This window comes from Amblyraja radiata, chromosome 8, assembly GCF_010909765.2.
Source record: "Amblyraja radiata isolate CabotCenter1 chromosome 8, sAmbRad1.1.pri, whole genome shotgun sequence".
NCBI classification, from domain to species: domain Eukaryota; kingdom Metazoa; phylum Chordata; class Chondrichthyes; order Rajiformes; family Rajidae; genus Amblyraja; species Amblyraja radiata.
In genome coordinates this window covers 7,707,723-7,735,135 of record NC_045963.1, presented here as the reverse complement: position 1 = coordinate 7,735,135, position 27,413 = coordinate 7,707,723, and the positions used below count along the sequence as shown (strand labels likewise).

At 43.5% G+C, this 27,413-nt stretch overlaps 1 protein-coding gene across 1 annotated transcript in view; it reads right to left on the bottom strand.

Moving 5' to 3' along the window:
• ttc27 (tetratricopeptide repeat domain 27) overlaps positions 1 to 27,413 on the bottom strand; it is a 177,984-nt gene that overhangs the window by 26,963 nt on the left and 123,608 nt on the right. Inside the window, exons 11-15 of the mRNA XM_033025128.1 lie at positions 19,543 to 19,638; positions 19,267 to 19,389; positions 11,933 to 12,160; positions 8,353 to 8,451; positions 5,342 to 5,394 (exon numbers count right to left, since the gene is read on the bottom strand). Coding sequence (XP_032881019.1) covers positions 5,342 to 5,394; positions 8,353 to 8,451; positions 11,933 to 12,160; positions 19,267 to 19,389; positions 19,543 to 19,638 — 599 coding nt within the window. The remainder of the gene's footprint in view (positions 1 to 5,341; positions 5,395 to 8,352; positions 8,452 to 11,932; positions 12,161 to 19,266; positions 19,390 to 19,542; positions 19,639 to 27,413) is intronic.

Below are 27,413 nucleotides of genomic sequence, written 5' to 3'. Positions count from 1 at the left end.
ATTTTGGCCAGGAGCATTCGAGACAGGCTCAGAAATATGGGCAGAGTTGTCTTTCGAGGCAGGCTCAGAATTGTGGCCAGAATTGTCTTTCGAGACAGGCTCAGAATTATGGCCAGAGTTGTCTTTTAAGACAGGTCTGAATTATCAGATAGGCTCAGTATTATGGCCAGGGTTGTCTTGCAAGACAGGCTCGGATATCGGGCCAGAGTTGTCGTTCGAGGCAGGCACGAAATGATGGCAGGCGTGGCCTGTTCATTATGAAAGATGGCTGATTAACAACTGATTTCATAGGGTGTTCCCATTTACAGCGATCATCTGAGATATTTGGAGGAGGCAATTGCTATGATGAGGCAATAATAACAGTATGATGACAATAAAGCATTCAAAGTGGACTACTCAGAGTTCAAAAAGACTTGTTATGTCTTGTCTGGATGATATTTTAACGCTGTATTTTGTTAAAATCAACTGTTTCAGTCTCAAACTATATTTGAGAAATTGGGCTCCTCTATCCAGTTAAAATTAAGTTGTTACCAAATCGACTTGTTGGTCATTGGGATTTACCTTTAGCTATTGGCCTATGACTCCGCCCTTCTATTCATTAATACTAATTGGCAATATAATAGCAGTGATTCAGGTGTGCAAGTGGGAGAACTGACATCATGCTAAATGGCAAAATCTAAAGTGCCATGTAGGTCATTATTAACACACCTATGCAATTACCAGCTGAAGCTACCAAAGTCACAATGATGGACAAACAGTATTCAGCATTGCTCCAGTAGTTTGGTCAGTAAGAATTTCAGTTATATTGCAAACTGATGCTAAGGGCCCTAACGTGGGAAATTGCGAATGTCATCTCTAGTTTGGAGGTGGAGGAGATTTGCATGAGTTACCAATTCTTCAGTTATTGGTATCAACTATCTATAGACCCTACGTGCATTCTATGGGTTAAAGAGTGATTGAGCGAATATGCATAATCTGCATGCTCAACTTCAGGTTGATACACTATGATGGTGGCATATGTTAGTCACATGGGTGCAATCAAGTAAAAGTATCCTGTAATAGTTTACCTAATCTCATTTGCCACTGGTGTATCATCAAGTACAGATCAATGACAACACATAATGGGTGTTGGATCACACAGTATTTATGAAATTCTGGTTCAATGGAACACCAAATATCGATATATTGGTTTTCATGCTTATTCACAGGTTGCAAAAATGTGTCAAGTCAAGTCACATTTATTTATATAGCACATTTAAAAAACAACTCTCGTTGGCCAAAGTGCTTTACATTTGTTATAAGAATAGCACAACAAAACAAACTACATACATATATACATGTAGCCCTCACTCAGAGGACGTCAGGAAAGGCTTGGGAGTATAAATAAGTCTTTAGTCTTGACTTAAAAGAGTCGATGGAGGGGGCAGTTCTGATGGGAAAGGGGATGCTGTTCCACAGTCTAGGAGCTGCAACCGCGGTCGCCCCTAAGCTTATGCCTAGACCGTGGGATATTCAGCAACCCCAAGTCGGCCGATCTGAGGGACCTGGAGGTGGAGTGGTGGGTGAGAAGACTTTTTATGTAGGTGGGGGCAAGCCCATTGAGGGCTTTGTAGCCATGGAGGAGGATCTTGAAGTTTATACGGAACCGCACAGGGAGCCAGTGGAGAGAGGCCAGGATCGGGGTGATGTGGTCCCTTTTTCGGGTGCCCGTCAGGAGTCTCGCTGCGGCGTTTTGGACCAGTTGCAGGCGGGACAGGGAAGATTGGCTGATGCCAGTGTAAAGGGAGTTGCAGTAATCTAGGCGGGAGGAGATGAATGTGTGGATGATCTTTTCCAGGTCATCAAACTGGAGGGATTGTTTTATTTTAGCTATCGTCCGAAGCTGAAAGAAGCTAGCTTTTACCACGGCATTGACTTGTTTGTCAAATTTCAGTGCTGAGTCAAATATCACGCCAAGGTTTTTGACGTGAGGTTTGAGTAGTGGGGTAAGGCTTCCAAGACTGCCTGCTATAATTTTGATTGAGTGCGAGGGGCCGAGAAGGATGACCTCAGGCTTACTCTCGTTTAGTTGGAGGAAGTTCTGGGCCATCCAACACTTTATATCCTCGAGGCAGTGGGTAAGGTTAAACAGATTTGATTGGTTTTTGGGCTTCAGGGGGAGATAGAGTTGGGTATCGTCTGTGTAGCAATGGAAGGAAATGCCTTGCCTTTCAATGACTTGGCCTAAGGGGAGCATATACAGGGAGAAGAGAATGGGGCCAAGGATGGAACCTTGTGGAACCCCACAGCAGAGATTAGCTGGGGAGGAGAATGAGTTGCCTATGTTAGTCGAGAAACTCTTACCTTTGAGGTAGGAGATGAACCAGCTCAGGGCAGTGCCATCAATACCAACCCCATACCGGAAACAGCCAATTAGGATGGTGTGGTCGCCAGTGTCAAATGCTGCACTGAGGTCAAGAAGGAGCAGAATTGCACAGTCGCCGGAGTCAACGGTGAGCAGTAGGTCATTGTGTACCTTCAACAAGGCAGACTCTGTGCTATGGTGAGCCCTGAAACCTGATTGGAAAGTTGTGGCATAACAGTGGCGAAAGGTACATTCTCGCTACAAGGTGGAGGAATGGTCTTTTGTGTCTTCCTCCATTTTGCCTCATCAGTCGGGTCTTCAAATAAAGTCATCAAGATCCCGCTTTAGGTTTTTCCTACTGTCTGATTGGCCTATGCAGCTTTGATTCCCGATTTGTCGGGAATAATAATACAACCTTATACGGTTATTCTAAACGTAAACTTTGCTGGTTCAGCCTGTGGCTCGGGAAATCAGCCTTTGCATGATAAAATTAATTTAGGTTCTGCAGATTCTGAATAGGCTGCCCCTACGGCTTGGGATGTCACACCTATCCTTGTATGTGTTCACTCCACAGTGCTGGGATAGCACCAAAATAGCAGTACATTTCTTCTTCAGGAGATGGGAAGCGTTTTGTTTAATGCTAATGTTACATTTTAAATGGTACAGATTACTGACGTCTTGGAGTTCATTTTTAAATGGTCTTTTGACAATAATCAAGTTATAGAGCCATTAACTGTGCCAACGTGCCTTCCCATCATATTTGCTGCAGCAAACGGGACCCATTCTGTCGGGTTCACCCCGGATATCGAGTTTGTAAAGGATATCTTTAACACAAGTTCTCCCAGGACAAGTACAATGCAGTATGGGATATTGACATTGTGTTAACACTGTTTCACCAGGGGGCTCCAGCTACATTCTTAGCTTTGGCCGGCTCTCATAAGGTAGTTATCCTCCTGGCGCTGGTTTTAGCGCAACAGGTTCAGTCGCTACATAATTGCGACGGGACAGGATGATTACATCTGTAAATAATATATATAATATTTTATGTTTATAATTTACTTAAGCAGAGCAGTAGGGGTGTCAGGTCTCAAAATAGTTCAAGGCATACCCAGGTAACTTTGGTTATGTGAGGGTACACATATACAACAATACGTCAAGGTCACCAAGAGCCTTCGAGGCTCTGAACTAGCAATGCTTGTTAGTTATAAAAAACCTTATAAGAACGCATCTGTTCAGACCATTTCCAGGTGATAAAACGGAGTTTGATTTATGCAGGAGTAGATACTGATTTCCAGATCTCACTCCACCAGGGCTGCTACAACATAAGCAGCAAGGGTTATTTACGTTCCGCTGCACCACATCCTAACGGCTGCAGTATGGTCAAACGAACGAATTTCCAAACATTTTATAATAACCCATTGCCAGACCAGGGGTATTTGTCAACTCTATTTTACGTTCTATTTATAGTTTCCATCCGGATGAGAGGTGTTACTATTATTATTACTTCATTTAACAGCATCAGCATGTTTTAAATCTATGTCATGTCTGTATGCATTATGAATGTTTCCTCATCTGTCAATGAAGCAGTTGTGGTTGTGTAGGCTCGTTTTTCACGGCATGAAATCACAAAGCTTTGAAATCTTCACGTAGTCACTCACGTGACTCCGGTCAAATAGTAAGATTAAACGAGCTTACCAGTTTGAAGTTTGATCTTTATTTTATGAGGAGTTACGATGAGGGATTACGTGCCCTCCGCTCCCAACCCTCTCTCATAAAGGTCATCTGGTAGTTCTAGTCTTCTCTAAATCTTAGTATGTCACTTCAACTACTGTTATCTGTGATTTCACACCGCTGCTTTGAAGAATTGACGCGCATGCGGACGAGCGGGGTCTTCTTCACGTAATCCCTCATCCTTCCTCAGATATGGGGCCCAAAATTGCTCACAGTATTCCAAATGTGGCCTTACCAGCGTCTTATAGAGCCTCAACATTACATCCCTGTTTTTTTATACAAGCCCTCATGAAATAGATTGCTTTCTTTATAACTGATTCGAGTTGCAGATTAACTTTTTAGGAATCCTGCACCTGCATTCCCAAGTCCACACAAGCCTTAAACTTATCACGTTTTATGGAAAGATAAAATATGTAAAAAGTTCACGACTAGACAGTCAACACCATTCAATTTACTGTTACAATATTAAAACTATGTTTTCCAAAACACATCGAAAGTGAGAACAATTGATGTAAATAATGTTATGTATTTGCCTGCAACAGATGTTTCTAAAGGCAAATCACAAATTTAAGTTTTGTATCAAGTAAGGTCAGGGCCTGAGTTGAAAACTAAAATGAATACTAAACAAGCTGTCCCTCTCTCCACCCCCCCCCCCCACCCATCCTAGTTCTCCGACTAGTCGACTGTCCTCCTGATTTAATTTTATCTTTGTATGCTTCGTTGTCACCTTCCCTTGGTTAACAATGACCTATTTTACATTTTCCTTGAACTTTGTCCCCTTTGATGTCTCGTTTTCACACCTTACCCTTCTATATCTCTCGTTTCCCTCTCCTCTGAATCTCAGTCTGAAGAAGGATCTCGACCTGAAACGTCACCCATTCCTCTCCAGAGATGCTGCCTGTCCCGCTGAGTAACTCCAGCATTTTGTGTCTATCTGTAGATTCTGGAAATCTGACATAAAATGTTGGAAGCACTCAGCAGGTCCTGCAGCATCTGTGGAAAGAGAAACAGAGTTAAAGCTTTAGGTTCAAGACCCTTGACAGAATTTTTGACGGAAGATCTTGGTTCTGAAATGTTAATTCTACTTTGCTTTCTCCAGATGCTGCCCGACCTGATGAGTGTTTCCAAGATTTTCTATTTGTTGTTTAAGTATACCTGGCTCAGGATATAGACTTAAATGAACAGCAAGAAAGACAAATAAGTTCCCATTAGTCAAACTGGTATAGTAGCAAATCACAAATAACAGGAAGTCAGCCAATTACTTACTTTTCTTTTAGTCGGATATATGCTGTGGCAAGATTGTTCCAGGCTTCTGCATTCTAAAAGCAAAAAAAACAAATATAGTTATTTATTATAGTTATTAAGGGGGGACTTGATAGAGGTCTTTAAAATTATGAGAGGGATAGACAGAGTTGGCGTGGATAAGCTTTTTCCATTGAGAGTAGGGAAGATTCAAACAAGAGGACATGATTTGAGAATTAAGGGACAAAAGTTTAGGGGCAACATGAGGGGGAACGTCTTTAGAGAGTGGTAGCTGTGTGGAATGAGCTTTCAGTGGAAGTGGTGGAGGCAGGTTCGTTTTTATCATTTAAAAATAAATTGGATAGGTATATGGACGGGAAAGGAATGGAGGGTTATGGTCTGAGTGCAGGTAGATGGGACTAGGTGAGAGTAAGTGTTCGGCACAGACTAGAAGGGTCGAGATGGCCTGTTTCCGTGCTGTAATTGTTATATGGTTATATTTAACCTTCAAATGAACATCAAATGGATATTCAAGGAACTACAGATGCTGGTTTTCACAATAAAAACCCCAACATAAAGTAGCATCACAGGTAGATGGGGTGGTCAAGAAGGCCTTCAGCACAATAGCCTTTATCCGTCAGACTATTGAGGATAGAAGTTGGGAAGTTATGTTGAGGTTGTACAAGGCATTGGTGAGGCCACATTTAGAGTATTGTGTTCCCATTTAGAGTAAAGGGCCTGTATGCCTCTGTGACTCTAAAGTGCTGAAGCAACTCAGTGGGTTATGCAGCATCTCTGGGGACATGGATATATTACTTTTTGGGTCAGGACTCATCTTCATACTACACAGGTGGCCATCAAATGGTCATACTGTTAACGTATCCTCCCATAACAGTAAGTAATATATCAATACTGTTTTAACAGCCTTAATTATTCAGATTAATAACTGGGCCTCAGGTTTATAGCAAAATATTTATACTGGCATTACATTTTATCAAGAATAATAGAAACTGGCATCTTGTTGAGAAACTACATTTTATTATGTCATTATCATTTGTACGTTACCCCTGTGACAGCGTGGGTTTCCCCCGGGTATTCGGGTTTCCTCCCACTTTACAAAGACGTACAGGTTTGGAGATTAATTAATTGGCTTCTATAAATTGGCCCGAGTGTAGAGGACACAGAACTAGTGTACGGGTAATCGATGGTCGGCGCGGACGCCGGTGGCTGAAGTTCCATGCTGTATCTCTAAACAAAGTTTTTGTTTGCTTTCTTGCAACTGATGCTTTCAAACTCAATTGAGCATTTCAAAGATCATAAGATCATAAGTGATAGGAGTAGAATTAGGCCATTTGCCCCATCAAGTTTACTCCAGCATTCAATCCTTGCAATTCTATCTCTCCCTCCTAACCCAAAAAGTTAATTTGCAAGTCAAATTGGTAGTAAGGAAGGCAAATCAATACTAGCATTTATTTCGAGAGAACTAGAATTTAAAAACAGGGATGTAATGCAGAGGCTTTATAAGGCGATGGTCAGACTGCATTTGCAGTATTGCGAGCAATTTTGGGTCCCACATCAGAGGAAAGATGCATTGGCTCTGGAGAGTGTCCAGAGGAGGTTTACGTGAATGATCCCAGCAATGATTGGGTTAACCTATGACGAGCGTTTGATGGCACTGAGCCTCTACTCGCTGGAGTTTAGAAGGATGGGTGGGGGGGGATCTCATTAAAACTTACCAAATCATGAAAGTCCTGAATAGAGTGAATGTGGAGAGGATGGTTCCATTAGTGGGAGAGTCTAGGACCAGAGGTGAATGCCTCAGAATAAAAGGACGTAACTTTAGAAAGGCAATGAGGAGGAAGTCCTTTAGTCAGAAGGTGGTGAATGTGTGTAATTCTTTGCCACAGAAGGATGTGGAGGACAATGGGTATTTTTAAGGCAGAGATAGATAGATTATTGATTAGTACAGGTGTCAGAGGTATGGGGATAAGGCAGGACAATGGGCCTAGGAGGGAAAGATAGATCAGCCTTGATTGAATGGCGAAGAAGAATGGGCCAATTCCGCTCCTGTAATTTATGAATCTACGAAGGGCTCAGATATAACACCAGTTATAGTAGTTCTCCACAAAATGACTTTGCAAACTATTTTCCAACTTTGGATTTCATGATTGTAGGGGACAGGAATCCTGTTTCCAATAAGGATGAAAAAAAGAGGCAGGAGTTGGCCATAGAGCTTCGAGTTATTGGAATGCCATTTAAATAGATCACTGTAACTTAATTCCAATCTCCAGTCCAGTCCCCATATCTATTAATCTGTTATTTCCTAAAGTCTACTGATCTCACGTTCTACACAAACTTAATGACTAAACGTCCACCATCTTCTGCGATATTTACAAGGTTTTGCAACCCTTACCCTCAAAACGAAATAGCCAAACTCTTATTCTGAGGTAATGATACCAGGTTCTAGAAGCTTCAACCAGAAGAAACAATGGGTGTGTTTCATCTAAGTGTTGAGGGTTTCTCACACAATTGGAAGATGCATGGGTCAGTAGGTTATTTGGCCACTGTAAATGAGTGATATAATTTGATGGCACTGATGGGTGTGGGGGGGGGGGGGGGGATAAGTTCAAGGGAAGATTAGTGGGGAATGGGATGCGTCAACCATCGTGGGCCAAAGGGCCTATTGCTGTGCTGTTCATATGCTCTGTGGGAAGGCATAGTCCCAAAGGGGTAAAATGGCTTCATTGGAAATATTCAACCTATAAAATCTTCTTGGAATCTTGTATATCTCACAATTCATTGTTCTAAGACCCAGTAATATCAGAGAATCTTGGGCTAACCTCTCCCCCTCAGTGTTACTTCTGCCCAGGTCAGTAGCTACTGGGATTGTCAGCTGGCAATTGGGGATCAGGATTTGGGTAAATGGGTGCTTGATGTTTGTTGTGGACCGGATTTTAATGGATTAAAGGGCATGTTTCCATGATGTATCTCTCTCTCTATGAAGCTAGACAATATATTTGCCCTGTTGTACTCACATCAGGTTCCAACATCACACACTTCTGAAATGCTTTTGCCGCTCCTTCAAAGTTTTCCAAGCTCAAATATGCGCAGCCTAAAGAAAACCAAACGCCAAGCTGAAAAGAAAAGGTTGATTTTTTAAATGGATTTTTATCATGAATGTCACATGAAAATCAAATGATTTCTTGGTTACCAACCCTATAGTAATAAACAACTGGAATTAGTCGCACCTATACATTTTGGTCTTTAATTTTAAACTATTACTCAAAAATGATAATTTCCAATAAATTGGTCATTTGTCTATTTAAAAAAAATGCAAATCATCTTCTTTCCTTGTGTCAGGATGCCAACTCCAGCAGTGTTGAAGTTCCACACAGCAGGTAGACATCACTTCATATTGTTGAGCCAAGAGATGTGTACTTTATGTGTAGGAAGGAACTGCAGATGCTGGTTTACATATTGCGTCTATCTTTGATGTGTACATAGAAACATAGAAAATAGGTGCAGGAGTAGGCCATTCGGCCCTTCGAGCCAGCACCGCCATTCATTGCGATCATGGCTGATCGTCCCCAATCAATAACCCGTGCCTGCCTTCTCCCCATATCCCTTGACTCCACTAGCCCCAAGAGCTCTATCTAACTCTCTCTTAAATCCATCCAGTGATTTGGCCTCCACTGCCCTCTGTGGCATGGAATTCCACAAATTCACAACTCTCTGGGTGAAAAAGTTTTTTCTCGCCTCAGTCTTAAATGACCTCCCCTTTATTCTAGGAATGTGGCCCCTGGTTCTGGACTCGCCCAACATTGGGAACACTTTTCCTGCATCTAGCTTGTCCAGTCCTTTTATAATTTTATATGTTTCTATAAGATCACCCCTCATCCTTCTAAACTCCAGTGAATACAAGGATAGACACAAATCTTTGGATAGACACAAAATGCTGGAGTAACTCAGCCGGTCAGACAGGTGATGTTTCAGGTCAGACAGGTGACGACAGCGGGTCAGACAGGTGACGACAGTCTGAAGACTGAAGAAGGGTCTCGAACCAAAACGTCACCCTTTCCTTCTCTCCAGAGATGCTGCCTGTCCCGCTGAGTTACTCCAGCGTTTTGTGTCTATCTTTGGTGTACTTTACTCGGTCAAACTCGGACCTGCCTTCATCCTGTCGTTTTGAAGAATGACAGAATGGAATCAGAAGCACTGATTTTCCTCATTACCGTGGCAATGGTATTATGTAATCTCTCTCCTGAGCAGCCAATGACAGCACTTCTCCTGCACTACCATGGATTTGTTTCCTCTCATATTCTTTTGCACCGATGTCTATGTTTTTTGCAATATCTTTTTGTTTTATTGTCTTGCAGAAGGTATGTGTAACTGATGTATATTTATATTTTTGTATGTTTCCTGAGTGTATGTGCCTGTGATTATGCTGCAAGTAAGCTCCTCAACTTGCCCATACCGACCAACATGCCCTATCTACACTAGTCCCGGCTGCCTGCGTTTGGCAATATCCCCCCCAGACCTGTCCTATCCATGTACTTGTCGAACTGTTTCTTAAACTTTGGGATAGTCCCTGCCTCAACTACCTCTGGAGGAGTAGAATCACAGAGATTCATAGTCGTACAGCACAGAAACAGGGCCTAAACTCGTCCATCAAACTCGGACCTACTCATCCATGTCTACCAAGATGTCTCATCTAAGCTCGTCCCATCTGCCCACATTTGGCCCATATCCCTCTAAACCTATCTTATCCATGTACAGTAGAGAGCATGCTGACCGGTTGCATCGTGGCTTGGTTCGGCAACTTGAGCGCCCTGGAGAGGAAGAGACTACAAAAAGTAGTAAACACTGCCCAGTCCATCATCGGCTCTGACCTTCCTTCCGTCGAGGGGATTTATCGAAGTCGCTGCCTCAAAAAGGCTGGCAGTATCATCAAAGACCCACACCATCCTGGCCACACACTCATCTCCCTGCTACCTCTACCTTAGTACAGGAGCCTGAAGACTGCAACGACCAGGTTCAGGAATAGCTACTTCCCCACAGCCATCAGGCTATTAAACCTGCCTCGGACAAAACTCTGAACATTAATAACCCATTATTTGTTATTTGCACTTTATCAGTTATTTATTCATGTGTTTTGTAGTCAATGCCTATTATGTTCTGTGTGCTGAAGCAAAGCAAAAATTTCATTGTCCTATCAGGGACACATGACAATAAACTTGAACTTGAACTTGAACTACCTATCAAATGTCTTTTAAATGCTGTTATTAGGGACAGGGAAGGTGTTACATTTCAACCGTGTAGGGACCGCTATTAACGCGTTCACAGGAGAAAGTGCCTAGAGTTTGGAGGTTGTTAACGTGGGGAGGGATCATAAGGTCATAAGAGATAGGAGTAGAATTAGGCCATTCGGCCCATCGTCTACCATTCAGCCCAGTCGTGGCTGATATATCTCTCCCTCCTAACCCCATTCTCCTGACTTCTCCCCATAACTTCTGTACTAATCAAGAACCTATCTGCCTTAAAAATGTCCACTAACTTGGCATCCACAGCCTTCTGTGGCAAATAATTCCACAGATTCACCACCCTCTGACTACGTAGATGAGTGAACCAAGGAGCTGTGGAGGGAATGATCTCCACAGAGGGCAGGAAGGGGTGGGAAGATGTGACTGTGAAGTACCTTGGGGTGTGCTATTCAAATATTTAAAAATCACATGATTACAGGGTCAGTGCAGAAAGTTTCTAAATTAATTTCTAAGTTAATAGATGATATAAGCATAGGTTTATTATTGTACCGTGATGCAGAGATAACATGTTCCAGTGAGTATTTAATTAATGATCTCCACTTTCCGTTGGCATGGTGGCGCAGCGGTAGAGTTGCTGCCTTTCAGCGCCAGAGACCCAGGTTCGATCCCAACTACAGATGCTGTCTGTACAGAGTTTGTACGTTCTCCCCATGACCGCGCGGGTTTTCTCCGAGATGTTCGGTTTACTCCCTCACTCCAAAGACGTGCAGGTTTGTAGGTTGATTGGTTTGGTATAAATGTAAATTGTCCTTTATGTGTGTTAATGTGCGGGGATCACAAGTCAGCACGGACTTACTTCACTGAAGTGTCTGTTTCCGCGCTATATCTCTAAACTAAAAAAGAAAGCCTTCTGACCCCGAGGAACATTCTAGATAGATGCCAGAATAGGGCATTTGGCCTCTCGTTTGGTTCCCCATTCACTCAGCTCACGGTGATCTTTGTGCTTCTTTCCTGCACTAACCCACATCTCTTCGTTCCCTTACTATCCACAAATCCAATGACTTCTCTTGAATTTACTCAACAAGTGAGCCTCCACAGCCCACAGGTGAAAGATTCACAACCTCATCTCAGTCTTAACGGCTGCCCCTCATGGTACAGCCCTAATCTCTGGCTGTAAACATCCACGCCACAGGATGCTACATCTACCTCCCCTCAGTTTCATTTGCTTCGATAGAGACCTCCTTTCATTTTTTTACATTCTAGACAGTATCAACCCAATCAACACAATCTCGCTTCATAAAATGTTCATGAAGTGAGATTTTTTAAAGGAATAGTAATTTATTTTGTCTCCCACCTGCAAGTAGTTGATCTGCACTGATCGTTCAAAGCATTGTACGCACTGTTCAAACTCCTGTTTGCGGAGGTGGAGCAGCGCTTTGGAGCGTTGGGCTCTGGCACTGCGGTGCCCAGACAACTCCCAAGCCTTATCATAATACTTTTGGTCATTCAGCACATCTCCCAAGAGGCAGTATAAGGTGGGAGTCTCATTCCTCTTCAGTTCTCTACGGAGTACTTCTTCAGCCTACACACAAGGAAACACAAATCAACATTAAATCCAATCAGTTCAGCAAATACAAAATACATATGATATTCAAAACAGGCACAAAATGCTGGAGTAACTCAGCGGGACAGGCAGCGTCTCTGGTGAGAAGGAATGGGTGACGGTTCGGGTCGAGACCCTTCTTCAGTCTGAATTCAGTTTGAAGGTATCCCGACACAAAATGTCACCCATTCCTTTTTTCCAGAGAACTCCAGCATTTTGTGTCTGCCTTCAAAGCACATTGATATTAATTTGTCAGTCAGAGTGTGTTTCTCGCTGTTGATACTCCATTGTGTTGGCTGATGGAATTATCACTATTATTTCATTAATAGTGAACTATTTACATTACAATCCATGCGGAAAGAACACAATGACATAATGATTTCATTCATTGCACGTGCAGACTCTTCCCCTCAGACATTCCCCATAACCCTGCCAAAGAGGTATATATCCAATTTAGATTTGAGAATTATAATTGATTCTATTTCCATTACACATGCAGACTGCGGATTCCAAGCCCTAATGTTATTCTACGTAAACAAGTTTCCCCTCACACTCCTATTTACAGTCCTTCAACAACTAATTTGTTGAGTAAGACCAGTGTGTTTTACAAGACAAAAGGCCCTTCAGCCTACCACATCAACCTATTATTTTTGCCCATCTATACTATATGGATTTCAGGGGAGAAGAATCAAGCAAAACTACAATTCTGAACCCCCCCTTAACTTCCTTTGTTCCATTGAGAACAATCTCAGCCTCTCCCTTCCGCTCACACTCCTCCAGTTTCCCCACGCTACCAAATCCTACAGAGCATTTCAATAAATCTCATCTCATCCTTCTTTGTGCTCAGTTAATCTTACGTTCGGGAACGGCTTAAGTTGGAGGGCCATGCCTCCCATGGGGGCTACGGGTAGGGAACGGGTGCATTGGGGGAGCAGACCCAACGGGTCTGCATTTGGTCTAGTATATTACTATAACTCTCATAGAAACATCTGAAAAATAGGTGCAGGAATACGCCATTCGGCCTTTCGAGCCTGCACCGCCATTCAATATGATCATGGCTGATCATCCAACTTAGTATCCTGTACCTGCCTTCTCTCCATACCTCCTGATCCCTTTAGCCACAAGGGCCACATCTAACTCCCTCTTAAATATAGCCAATGAACTGGCCTCAACTACTTTCTGTGGCAGAGAATTCCAGATTCACCACTCTCTGTGTGAAAAATGTTTTCCTCATCTCAGTCCTAATAAACTTCCCCCTTATCCTTAAACTGTGTCCCCTTGTTCTGGACTTCCCCAACATTGGGAACAACCTTCTTGCATCTAGCCTATCCAACCACTTAAGAATTTTGTAAGTTTCTATAAGATCCCCCCTCATCTTCTAAATTCCAGCGAGTACAAGCCGAGTCTATCCAGTCTCTCTTCATATGAAAGTCCTGCCATCCCAGGAAACAGTCTGGTGAACCTTCTCTGTACTCTCTCTATGGCAAGAATGTCTTTCCTCAGATTAGGAGACCAAACTGTACACAATACTCCAGGTGTGGTCTCACCAAGGCCCTGTACAACTGCAGTAGAACCTCCCTGCTCCTATACTCAAATCCTTTTGCTATGAATGCTAACATACCATTCGCTTTCTTCGCTGCCTGCTGCACCTGCATGCCTACTTTCAATGACTGGTGTACCATGACACCCAGGTCTCGTTGCATCTCCCCTTTTCCTAATCGGCCACCATTTAGATAATAGTCTACTTTCCTGTTCTTGCCACCAAAGTGGATAACCTCACATTAACCACATTATACTGCATCTGCCATGCATTTTCCCACTCACCCAACCTATCCAAGTCACCTTGCAAGCCTCCTAGCATCCTCCTCACAGCTATCACTGCCCCCCAGCTTCGTGTCATCCGCAAACTTGGAGATGTTGCATTCAATTCCCTCGTCCAAATCATTAATATATATTGTAAATAGCTGGGGTCCCAGCACTGAGCCTTGCGGTACCCCACTAGTCACTGCCTGCCATTCTGAAAAGGACCCGTTTACTCCTACTCTTTGCTTCCTGTCTGCCAGCCAGTTCTCTATCCACATCAATACTGAACCCCCAATACCGTGTGCTTTAAGTTTGCATACTAATCTCTTATGTGGGACCTTGTCAAAAGCCTTCTGAAAGTCCAGATATAACACATCCACTGGTTCTCCCTTATTCACTACTAGTTACATCCTCGAATAATTCTATAAGATTCGTCAGACATGATTTACCTTTCATAAATCCATGCTGACTTTGTCCAATTATTTCACCACTTTCCGAATGTGCTGCTATCGCTTCTTTAATAACGGATTCTAGCATTTTCCCCATTACCGATGTTAGACTAACTGGTCTGTAATTCCCCGTTTTCTCTCTCCCTCCCTTTTTAAAAAGTGGGGTTACATTAGCTACCCTCCAACCCTCAGGAACTACTCCAGAATCTAAAGAGTTTTGAAAAATCATCGCTAATGCATCCACTATTTCTGGGGCTACTTCCTTAAGCACGCTGGGATGCAGCCTATCTGGCCCTGGGGAATTATCGGCCTTTAATCCATTCAATTTACCTAACACCACTTACTGACTAACCTGGATTTCACTCAGTTCCTCCATCTCATTTGACCCCCGGTCCCCTGCTATTTCCGGCAGATTATTTATGACTTCCTTAGTGAAGACAGAACCAAAGTAGTTATTCAATTGGTCTGTCATGTCCTTGTTCCCCATGATCAATTCACCTGTTTCTGACTGCAAGGGACCTATATTTGTTTTAACTAATCTTTTTCTCTTCACATATCTATAAAAGCTTTTGCAGTCAGTTTTTATGTTCCCTGCCAGTTTCCTTTCATAATCTATTTTCCCATTCCTAATTAAGCCCTTTGTCCTCCTCTGCTGGACTCTGAATTTCTCTGGTAGGCTGCTTTTTCTGGCTAATTTGTATGCTTCATCTTTTGTTTTGATACTATCCCTGATTTCCCTTGTTATCCACGGATGCACTACCTTCCCTGATTTATTCTTTTGCCAAGCTGGGATGAACAATTGTTGTAGTTCATCCATGCGGTCTTTAAATGCCTTCCATTGCATATCCACCGTCAACCCTTTAAGAATCAATTGCCAGTCTATCTTGGCCAATTCACGTCTCATACCCTCAAAGTTACCTTTCTTTAAGTTCAGAACCCTTATTTCTGGATTAACTATGCCACTCTCCATCCTAATGAAGAACTCAACCATATTATGGTCACTCTTGCCCAAGGGGCCACGCACAACAAGACTGCTAACTAACCCTTCCTCATTACTCAATACCCAGTCTAGAATAGCCTGCTCTCTCGTTGGTTCCTCTACATGTTGGTTTAGAAAACTATCCCGCATACATTCCAATAAATCCTCTTCCTCAGCATCCCTGCCAATTTGATTCACCCAATCTATATGTAGATTGAAGTCACCCATTATAACTGTTTTACCTTTGTTGCACGCATTTCTAATTTCTTGTTTGATGCCATCCCCAACTCCACTACTACTGTTCGGTGGCCTGTACACAACTCCCACTAGCATTTTCTGCCCCTTAGTGTTTTGCAGCTCTACCCATATCGATTCCACATCCTCCAAGCTAATGTCCTTCCTTTCTATTGCGTTAATCTCCTCTCTAACCAGCAACGCTACCCCACCTCATTTTCCTTTCTGTCTATCCCTCCTGAATATTGAATATCCCTGGATGTTCAGCTCCCAGCCTAGGTCACCCTGGAGCCATGTCTCCGTGATCCCAACTATATCATAGTCATCTTGTTTGTTTGTTTGTTTGTATGCGTGCATGCGTGTTCTGGAAACTCGGCCAAAATGGTACACGATAGCGCTACAATTTTTGGCCCGCCTTACTCACCATTGTCCTGTGGTGTGCATCGTTCAGATTGATGTTACATTTTACAAGTTATTGACATTTGAAACTTTACAAAAAACACTTTTCCACTTGCCCTGCCCGTCAGCCGCGATCGACATCACAACAACGTCATAATGGTATCCCAATAGGTCCGCACCTGCACAGTTGGGGCCCATTGATCTAATACCTACGTGTGGATCTTGCGTCACAATGGCAAGTTGGCTGCGCCATCCGCACGTGCGCAACTGGGGGAGGATTGCCTTTTTGTGATCGCCATTTGATTTGGGTATCCCAAACACTTAAATACCACTGTCGTATCTGCCTCAACCACTACCCGAGACAGTGCATTCCAGATACCCACCACCCTGTAAAAAACACTTGCCTCAAACATCTCCTTTAACCTTTCCCCACCGTGCCACCCTAATAGTTTTATTCGCTTCTATCACGTCTGCCAACAACCTCTGGCGTTCCAGAGAAAATAATCCAGTCTGTCCAACCTCTCGCTGGAGCCAATACCCTCTAATCAAAGCATCATTCTGGTAAACGTCTGCACCCTCTCCATAGCCTCCACATCCTTCCTATAATAGGTTGAGCAGAACTGCAGGCAATATTCCAAATGCAGCCTAGCCAAAGTCCTATAAAGTTGCATCATGAATTCCTGATTCTTATCCAATGAAGGGAAACATGCTGAAGAAATTCTGAAGAACAGTCTCAACCCCGAAACGTCACCCATTCCTTCTCTCCAGTGATGCAGTCTTTCCCGCTGAGTTACTCCAGCATTTTGTGTCTATCTTCTGTGTAAACCGGCATCTGTAGTTCCTTCCTACACATTCCGTATGCCTTCTGCTTTTATTGAACACCTTCTTTCCCACTCTATCTACTTGTGTTGAAAGACAGCTGGAAGTTCATAACATTATGAGAGGCATTGTCAAGGTAGATGGCTTTATCCCAGGATGGAAATAGCATATATTAGAGGGCAGAGCGTTAAGGTAAAAGGGGGGAAGTTTGAAGGAGATTCATGAAGCTATTTTCTTTGACACAGTGAGTGGTAGGTGCGTGGAATGCACTGTCACAAGTAGTGGAACCAGGTAAGAGAGAAATGTTTAAGATGTATTTGGACAGATATATGAGCAGGCATGGAAAGGAGGCATAATGCTGCATGCAGGCAGATGTGCAGTTAAATTGCAGCGAATTGTGGATGCAACACCAACCAACCTCTCGTCCATTGACTCCATTTATACCTCAAGCTGCCTCAGCAAGGCCAGCATCATAATCAAGGGCGAGCCGCACCCTGGCCACTCCCTCTTCTCCCATCAGGCAAAAGGTATAGAAGTGTGAAAACGCACACCTCAGATTCAGGGACAGTTTGATCCCAACTGTTATCAGGCAACTGAACCATCCTACCACAACCAGAGATCAGTGCTGAACTACTATGTACCGCATTGGAGACCCTCTGACTGTCCTTGACCGGACTTTACTGGCTTTACCTTGCACTAAATGTTAATCCCTTATGATGTATCTGTAATAATGGTTCGATTGTAATCATGTATTGTCTTTCTGCTGACTGGATAGCACGCAACAAAAGCTTTTCACTGTACCTCGGTACACGTGACAATAAACTAAACTGAAACTAAATGGGCACCATGGGCAGCGCAGACATGGAGGACCATACGGCCTGGTCCTGAGCTGTATCCTGCTATGTTCTAATATGTGAAGTCAAAGATTGATTATACATTGTACAGAAACCTCTCTTATTTTCAAAGTTAAATGCTTTCTGATTACTGGGAACAATCAGATTGAAATAATAATTCATCAAATACCATTAAATGGCATGTCAAGTAACGAGCATATAGGTCAGCCAGACAATTATTTCTAATGGATGTGTGTGTGTCAGGGACGTGCGGTCAGGGGAGGCGGGGGAGGCAGAGCCTCACCTGTCATACTCCCAATGAAAATAGCTGTTAAGAAAAGTAAAGAAAAATAATAATAAAATAAAATAAATATAAAGATTTTTCCACTGATCTGTGTTATAAATGTCATTTCTATATGAATCTAATTATGTTTTATAGTCAATATCGCTGCAAAACCAGGGAGAGATGAGAGGTGAGGCAGCGGCGAGCTGAGCCTCACCTCAGATTGGGCAACCCCTCAGAAACTGCATGGAACGCGGTCAATAAGCGTGTGCCTGTTACTATATATATGTATGTCACCAATGTAATGTTTGTAAACCCCTTCATTACATGTCCTCGCCTTCCATAGTCCAGGTAGCTTATTTCACGTATAAATATATTAAATTTAGGCCTGAAGAATGGTTTCGGCCCGAAACGTTGCCTATTTCCTTCGCTCCATAGATGCTGCTGCACCCGCTGAGTTTCTCCAGCATTTTTGTGTACCTTAAATTTAGGCTCGCTGGTCTCGTCATAAAACTGCAATGAAAAAACACCAGGGGAGGCAGCGATCACATCTGCCTCACTGAGGGGGCGTGTCTTGAGCCCAGTGGAGGGAGAACGAGCGTCAGCCCATGTAATTGACGCTACCTCACTCTCCCTCCACGTTAGCTAGCTTCAGCAGCGGCGACGCAGCACTGGATTCCACCGCTGGCGGCGCTGACTTTTCAGCCGCGGGCGGCGCTGACTGGTAGGTTGATTCGTTGATTTGTAGTGGCCGATTCGGAGGCTCTGGGCCGCTGAGAGCTCCCAATTGGGCCCCGCGCCTAAGGGGGCCCCGCGCTGGAGTAATGGAGGGGGGAGAGAGGGATGGAGAGAGAGTAGAGGGGTGGAGGGGGAAGCAAGAGGTAGACGGGGAGGGGGGTGTGAGGGGGAATGGAGAAGGGGGAGAGGGGGAGGTGGGTCGTTACCTCACAGTCCCGGGGCAACACTCCCGCCCTTCAGTCGCCGTGCTTCACGCACACAGCCCCGGCTCCACCCCTCTCTCTCCCCTGGGAGATGCGGTGATCAATACAGGGAGGGCCGGGCCACTGATACTAGGCAGTGCCTCCCCAGCCATTGACCTTACCGCACGTCACTAGTGTGTGTACATATACACACTGAACTTTTTCTCTCCCTCGTTTATTATATAGTTTACAGTGTACTATGTTTACATATTCTGTTGTGCTGCTGCAAGTAAGAATTTCATTGTTCTATCTGGGACACATTACAATAAAACACTCTTGACTCGTGAGTATTGGATGTTGTCTAACCTTTCCATGTTTTCCAGTTCTTTCATGGCATATTACAACGTCTTCCCACATCTCTAGCTGCTCGAAGATCTGCAGAGCTGAACTGACACATCCCAATTCCAACAGGAGTGTGGCAAGCTGTTGCTAAAAGGGAAAAAATTACTTCTTTATAAAGGGAGGAATCGGACGGAGCTTAGGAGGAATATAAAGGGAGGAGAAAAAAACACAAGCGAGAAGGGCCGCTGCAGTCCAGAGGTACTGTTTTCTGGAGATGGACAAATCATTAGGTGGGCGCACCTTAACTGCATAGTGTGGAGGCACATGACAGCAGTGGAAGATCTTTAGTCGCTCCAGCACAGATGTGGTCTTGTCTTCAAAATGATCTGCCAGAACCTAAACAAGGAAGGAAAACAGAATTAATTCCACAGTAGTTCAGCCACTTTCACAATATAATGCATAAGCTGACCTCAGCGAGGACAGTAGTTTTGTTTAGTTTAGAGATACAGTGCGGAAACTGTCCAACGTGTCCACACCGACCAGCGATCCCTGCATATTAACAATATCCCACACACACTAGGGATAATTTACATTTATTCTCAGCCAATTACCCTATAAACTTGTACGCCTTTGAAATGCAGGAGGAAACCGAAGATCTCGGAGAAAACCCACTCAGGTCACAGGGAGGTAGACAAAAGTGCTGGAGAAACTCAGCGGGTGCAACAGCATCTATGGAGCAAAGGAAATAGGCAACGTTTCGGGCCGAGCCCCTTCTTCAGACTGATGTGGGGACAGGTCACAGGGAGAACGTACAAACTCCGTACAGACAGCATCCGTAGTTGGGATCGAACCCGGGTCTCCGGCGCTGCATTCGCAACTCTACTGCTGCTCCACCGTGACCACCGTAGACAAATGAGATGATCTCATTGAAATCTACTGAAGTCTGAAGGATTATGCGTACTTGCTGAAGTGATATTTCTCTCAACTGGCCGTTCAAACTCACGGGACAATCATTAACGAAGAGATTAGCCACTCAAAACAGAGGATAAAAAACTTCACCCAGAGCAGAATAAATCATTGCATTTCTATATCCAAGACGTCTCCGATATTGTTACATGCTATTGAAATAGTTGGTGCAGAAAAATGGCAATGACGGAAAAAATCAGCTACAGAGATAGATAGATTCTTGATCTGTACAGGGGTCAGAGGGTATCGGGATAAGGCAGGAGAATGGGGTTAGGAGGGAGAGATATATCACCATTGTTGAATGGCGGAGTAGATTTGATGGGCTGAATGGCCTAATTCTAGTCCTATCCTTGTGACTTTTACTGGACATGGTACCAGGTTGAATTGTCTACCCCTGCTTCTACCTGTGAGATTACCACCCACCTATCTAAAATGTAGAAACATAGAAATACAGAAACAGAAAATAGGTGCAGGAGGAGGCCATTCGGCCCTTCAAGCCAGCACCGCCATTCATTGTGATCATGGCTGATCATCCACAAACCAGTATCCCGTGCCTGCCTTCTCCCTATATCCCTTGATTCCGCTAGCCCCTAGAGCTCTACCTAACTCTCTTTTAAATTCATCCAGTGATTTGGCCTCTACTACCTTCCATGACAGAGAATTCCATAAATTCACAACTCTCTGGGTGTGAGTCGTAACAGGGTGACAAACTTTTTTCTCATCTCAGTTTTAATTGGCCTCCCCTTTATTCTTAGATTGTGGCCCCTGGTTCTGGATTCATTGGGACCATTTTTCCTGCATCTAGCTTGTCCAGTCCTTTTATAATTTTATAGGTTTCTATAAGATACCCTCTCATCCTTCTAAATTCCAGTGAATATAAGCCCAGTCTATCCAATCTTTCCTCATATGACTCACTCCATCCCGGGGATTAACCTCATGAACCTACGCTGCACTGCCTCAAATTAGGAGACCGAGGCACACAATAACTGCACACAATATTTCAGATGTGGTCTCACCAGGGCCCTGTACAACTGCATAAGGACCTCTTTACTCCTATACTCAAAGCCGCTCGTTATTAATGCCAACATGCCATTAGCTTTTTTTCACTGCCTGCTGTACCTGCATGTTTACCTTCAATGACTGGTGTACAAGGACACCCAGGTCTCGGTGCACTTTCCTTTTTCCTCATCTGATACTATTGAGATAATAATCTGAGATAATAAAAGTGGATAACCTAACATTTATCTATATTATACTGCATCTGCCATGCATCTGCCCTCTCACCCAACCTGTCCAGGTCACCCTGCAACCTCTTAGTATCATCTTCGCAGTTCACACTGTGATCTGCAAATTTACTAATGTTACTTTTAATCCCATCATCTAAATCATTATTATATATTGTAAATAGTTGCGGCCCCAACACCGAGCCTTGTGGCACTCCACTCGCCACTGCCTGCCATTCTGAGAGGGACTCGTTTATTCCTACTCTTTGTTTCCTGTCTGCCAACCAATTCTCTATCCATGTCAATACCCTACCCCCAATACCATATGCTCTAATTTTGCCCACTAATCTCCTGTGTGGAACCTTATCAAAGGCCTTCTGAAAGTCCAGATACACTACATCCACTTGCTCTCCTTCATCCATTTTACTTGTCACATCCTCAAAAAATTACAGAAGATTAGTCAAGAAGGAATCCCCTTCATAAATCCATGTTGACTTGGACTAATCCTTTTACTGCTATCCAAATGCTCCGTTATTACATCTTTAATAATTGACTCCAACATCTTTCCCACCACCGAAGTCAAGCTAACTGGTCTGTAATTCCCCGTTCTCTCTCTTGCTCCTTTCTTGAAAAGTGGGATAACATTAGCTACCCTCCAATCCACAGGAACTGATCCTGAATCTATAGAACATTGGAAAATGATCACCAATGCGTCCACTATTTCTAGAGCCACCTCCCTGAGTACCCTGGGATCAGGCACATGCCGTCAGGGTAGGCAGGGTGGGCAGTGCCTACCCTGACTAAAATTATAAAATGGCCATTATTTTATATATATAAAATATATATAAAACATATATAAAATGGTCATAAATAGTAAAGGCACGGGAGAATTGTGCTTCCCTAAGTGATCGATCTCTTAGGCAGGCATAATTCTCCCGTGCCTTTCATCCGCAGTACATTTAAAACGCGGAAGTTAGTGCTACTCACGTGCCGTCGACGCTGCTTCAAGCCATCAGTAGCAACGGTCCGTAAAGGCAGCTGAAATTCTGCCTTTACACCGTGGACTGCGTGCATGTGCAGCATTGCGCACTGCACAGGCGCACCAGCCTACTGCCCATGCGCATGCGCAAGTTTCTTGGCGGGTTTTTCAAAGATGGATAGTGATTATCTGAAGAGTTTCTCTAAGCAAACTTACGAGGAAAAGACCAAAATTATTGAAAATGGCAGACCAACGCCGGAACTTAAAGTACTTCAACAGCGCAAAGGAACACAAATAATGAGAACATTTAAAACAGCTTGGTACAACAGGAAACAAAGAGAGAATGGATTTCGTCTACAAATAATATGGTAAGTAAATTTCTTTGAGCTATATGTTTTTAAATACTTTATTAAGAGATAGGGCCTATTGAAGACAAATTACTTGATAAAAGTCGAGAGAACAATGTGCGCACGCGCGGTTTCCAAGATTTAAAAAAAAGCCGACTGACAGCTCGGCGGGGAGAGAATAATCTGCGCATGCGCGGTTTTCACGATTTTTAAAAGCCACTGCCTATCCTGACTAATTACTCACGGCATGTGCCTGCCTGGGATGCAGACCTTCAGGCCCTGGGGATTTATCATCCTTCAGTCCCATCAGTCTACCCAATACTATTTCTCGCCTAATGCAAATTTCTTTCAGTTCCTCTATCTCCATCGATCCTCTGTCCTCTAGTACATCTGGGAGATTGCTTGTGTCTTCCAGAATGAAGACAGAACCAAAGTACCTGTGCAACGCCTCTGCCATTTCCTTGCTCCCCATAATAATTTCACCTGTTCCTGCCTTCAAGGGACCCACATTTGTCTTTACTAATCTTTTTCTCTTAACACACCTAAAAAAGCTTCTTGATATTCTTGGCCAGCTTACTCTCGTACTTCATCTATTCACCCAGTATTGCCCTTTTTGTTACCTTCTGTACTGAATACAATCCATCCTTAAACTTTTGAAGAGATACAATAATGCTGTTCAATATGAAGAAATACCACCCCTGGAGTTTGGTCCTCTTCCATGATGAAAGATATTGATGGGCCAGTAAACGGTTTAGAGAAGGGCCAACAATGTTTCAAATCTCTTCATTTTTGTTGCATTTTGATTTATTAATTATGGTGTAGCTTCTAAGAACCTAGCAGCATGGTGGCACAGCAGTAGAGTTGCTGCCTTTCAGCAGCAGATATCCGGGTTCGATCCCGACTATGGCGTGTACGGAGTTTGCCCGTTCTCCCTGTGACCGCGTGGGTTTTCTCCGGGTGCTCTGGTTTCCTCCCACACTCCAAAGACATACAGGTTTGTAGGTTAATTGGCTTCGGTAAAGATTGTACATTGTAATCATGTATTGTCTTTCTGCTGAAGATAAGACACAAAATGCTGGAGTAACTCACCAGGACAGGCAGCATCTCTGGAGAGAGGGAATGGATTACATTTCGGGTCCAGGCCCTTCTTCAGTCTTTCTGCTGGCTGGATAGCACGCAACAAAAGCTTTTCACTGTACCTCAGCACACGTGAGGGGTTGGACAGGCTAGATGCAGGAAGATTGTTCCCGATGTTGGGGAAGTCCAGAACAAGGGGTCACAGTTTAAGGATAAGGGGGAATGAGATGAGAAAAACATTTTTCACACAGAGAGTGGTGAATCAGTGGAATTCTCTGCCACAGAAGGTAGTTGAGGCCAGTTCATTGGCTATATTTAAGAGGGAGTTAGACGTGGCCCTTGTGGCTAAAGGGATCAGGGGGTATGGAGAGAAGGCAGGTACAGGATACTGAGTTGGATGATCAGCCATGATCATATTGAATGGCGGTGCTGGCTCGAAGGGCCGAATGGCCTACTCCTGCACCTATTTTCTATGTTTCTATGTTTCTTTGTGACAATAAACCGTAACTGTCAATTCTCTCTAGTGTGGAGAACTGTGCTACTGCTGCGGGGATCGGTCGCATGTCGGTGTGGACTCGGTGGGTAGAAGGGCCTGTTTCCGCAAGTATCTCTAAAGTAAACTAAACTAAAGTAGATATTGTAGATTAATATCGACTTTTCATTTAAAAAAACTCCTTAGATTTCACTATTTCGACGAATTTCACGAAATCTGATTGATTCAACAGATGAAATCCAACAGGAACTGAAATCTGTAGGAAAGAACTGCAGATGCTGGTTTATACTGAAGATAGACACAAAGTGCTGGAGCAAATCAGAGAAAAGGAACGGGTGACGTTTCGGGTGGGAACCCTTCTTCAGACACTGACATTTTGGGCTCCATTGACAGCTACATGCATATTCCTCGTCTGTGCTCTCTTCTTCACTTCCATCTCTTTACTTTTTCACTCATGGGTTTCTTCACTTTGATTTTTCTTTATATTTCAACTTTAATTCTTCATGAAATGTTTTTAGCCCTGCTCCCACCATCTCTTTCCTCACTGTCTTATTCTCACTGACATTCTCAAAAATCTCACTAGCTCTAAATTACCACATTTTGTTACAGCCTTAATTTAAAATGGATTCAATTCATTTTTATCATCTACACACAATACCCCAGAATGAAGAAGCAAAAACAGATGTTTAGAAATGTTCGCAAAGTAATTCAAAAGAAATAACTGAAATATCACATTTACATAAGTGTTCAGACCCTTTGCTATGACACTCAAAATTGAGCTTAGGTTCATCCTGTTTCCATTGATTATCCTTGAGATGTTTCTCCAACTTGATTGGAGTCCACCAGTGGTAAATTAAATTGACTGGACATGATTTGGAAAGACACACACCTGTCTATATAATGTCCCACAGTTGACAGTGCATGTCAGAGCTAAAACCAAGCCATGAAGACAAAGGAATTGTCCGTAGATCTCCGAGACAGGGTTGCGTCCAGAATTCCATCGTGGATACACCTAATGAATTGGTCCTTGTCTAAGCCTTTGGCACTAGCCAATCCCAGTCAATAGTGGGGAAATTAAAATCTCCCATGACGACAATCCTGTTGCTCTGGCATCTTTTGGTAATCTGTCCACATATCTGTTCCTCCATCTCCTGCTGACTCTGGTGAGGCACTGACTACAATCCTGTAAGATTGCTTGCATCTTTCTTATTTTTGAACTCCACTCATATGTCTTTTCTGAGTGTCACTGTTGCATTCTTTTTTAATGTTCAAGTGGTGCTGGCTCGAAGGGCCAAATGGCCTCCTCCTGCACATATTTTCTAATAACTCCTTCACCTCTTTTACATCCCTCTCTATCACTTCTGAAACATCAAGTCCCTAGAACGAAGAGCTGTCAGTCGTGTCCCTCTCGCAACCACATTTCTGCACTGGCCATAACATCATTTGGCCACAGGTTGATCTGCCTTACCTACAATGCTCCTTTCATTGAAATAAACACACTTTTTCAGCTTTCTTATATTCCTTAACGTTTCCCTGCCTGTCTTTTCTTTGGCATATACTGGTCCTAATGTATGTTAGACACAAGGAACTGTAGATGCTGGTTTAAACCGAAAATCGACGCAAAAAGCTGGAGTAACTCAGCGGGACAGGCAGCATCACTGGATAGAAGGAATTGGTGACGTTTCAGTTCTTCAGACTGAAGAAAGGTCTCGTCCCGAAACGTTACCCATTCCTTCTCTCCAGAGATGCTGCCTGTCCCGCTGAGTTACTCCAGCTTTTCATAGTCATAGAGTGAGACAGTGTGGAAACAGGCCCTTCGGCCCAACTTGCCCACACCTGCCACCATGTCCCAGCTATACTAGTCCCACCTGCCTGCACTTGGTCCCTATCCCCCCAAACCTGTCCTATCCATGTTCTAACTGTTTCTTAAATGTTGGGATAGTCCCAGCCTCAACTACTTCCTCTGGCAGCTTGTTTCATACACTTACCCCCCTTTGTGTGGAAAAGTTGCCCTTCAGATTTTCATTAAATATTTTCCCCTTCACCTTAAACCTATGTCCTCTGGTCCTCGATTCACCTTCTCTGGGCAAAAGACTGTGCATCTTCCCGATCTATTAATCTCATGATTTTATACATCTCTATAAGATCACCCCTCATCCTCCTGCGCTCCAAGGAATAGAGTCCCAGCATACTCAACCTCTCCCTATAGCTCACACCCTCTAGTCCTGGCAACATCCTCGCAAATCTTCACTGTACCCTTTCCAGCTTGATTTATTTTGATTTACTTCATTTTGAATTATTTTTCAATCAACATCACCAAAAGAAGAGTATCTGAAAATTCCCCTCTCAATGGGTTGTCTGCCATGCTTACATCAATTACAATGATTTACAGAGATTTTAAGTGGCTGCCTGACAGATTCTTTTTCAATGCTGACATTATTTTCTCCAATGATAAACTTTATTTTCCAGCAGAAGTGATATATCTTCCCATTTGATTTGAATCTCCAAATTCTAATTCTAGATATTAAAAGTAATTTGTATTGCAAAGGAAATCTTAATCTCATCAAACAACTTCCTGAATGTTATGTTTGCACCACATGAACTGTTTTTAACTTTCCACGACTATCAAGCACAAACAGTGAGAGCAAAATGTTTCACTTAGGTGCCACATAGATGTACGGTGGCTCGAAGAAGCAGGATGTTTAGTTTAGTTTAGAGATACAGCGCGGAGACAGGCCTTTCGACCCACTGAGTCCGCGCTGACCAGCGATCCCCGCACATTAACATTACCCTACACGCACGAGGGATAATATTACATTTATGCCAAGCCAATTAACCTACAAACCTGTACGTCTTTGGTGTGTGGGAGGAAACCGAACATCTCGAAGAAAACCCACGCTGTCACGGGAGAAACAAACAAACTCCGTACCGACAGCACACGTGGTCGGGATCGAACCCAGGTCTCAGGCGCTGTGAGGCTGCAACTCTACCGCTGCGTCACCATGTCACCTTTATGATGTTGTGTTCATAGCACAGGTCCTCTGTGGGATTTATAATTCCAGGTCACAACTAAGGGGAATGCTTCT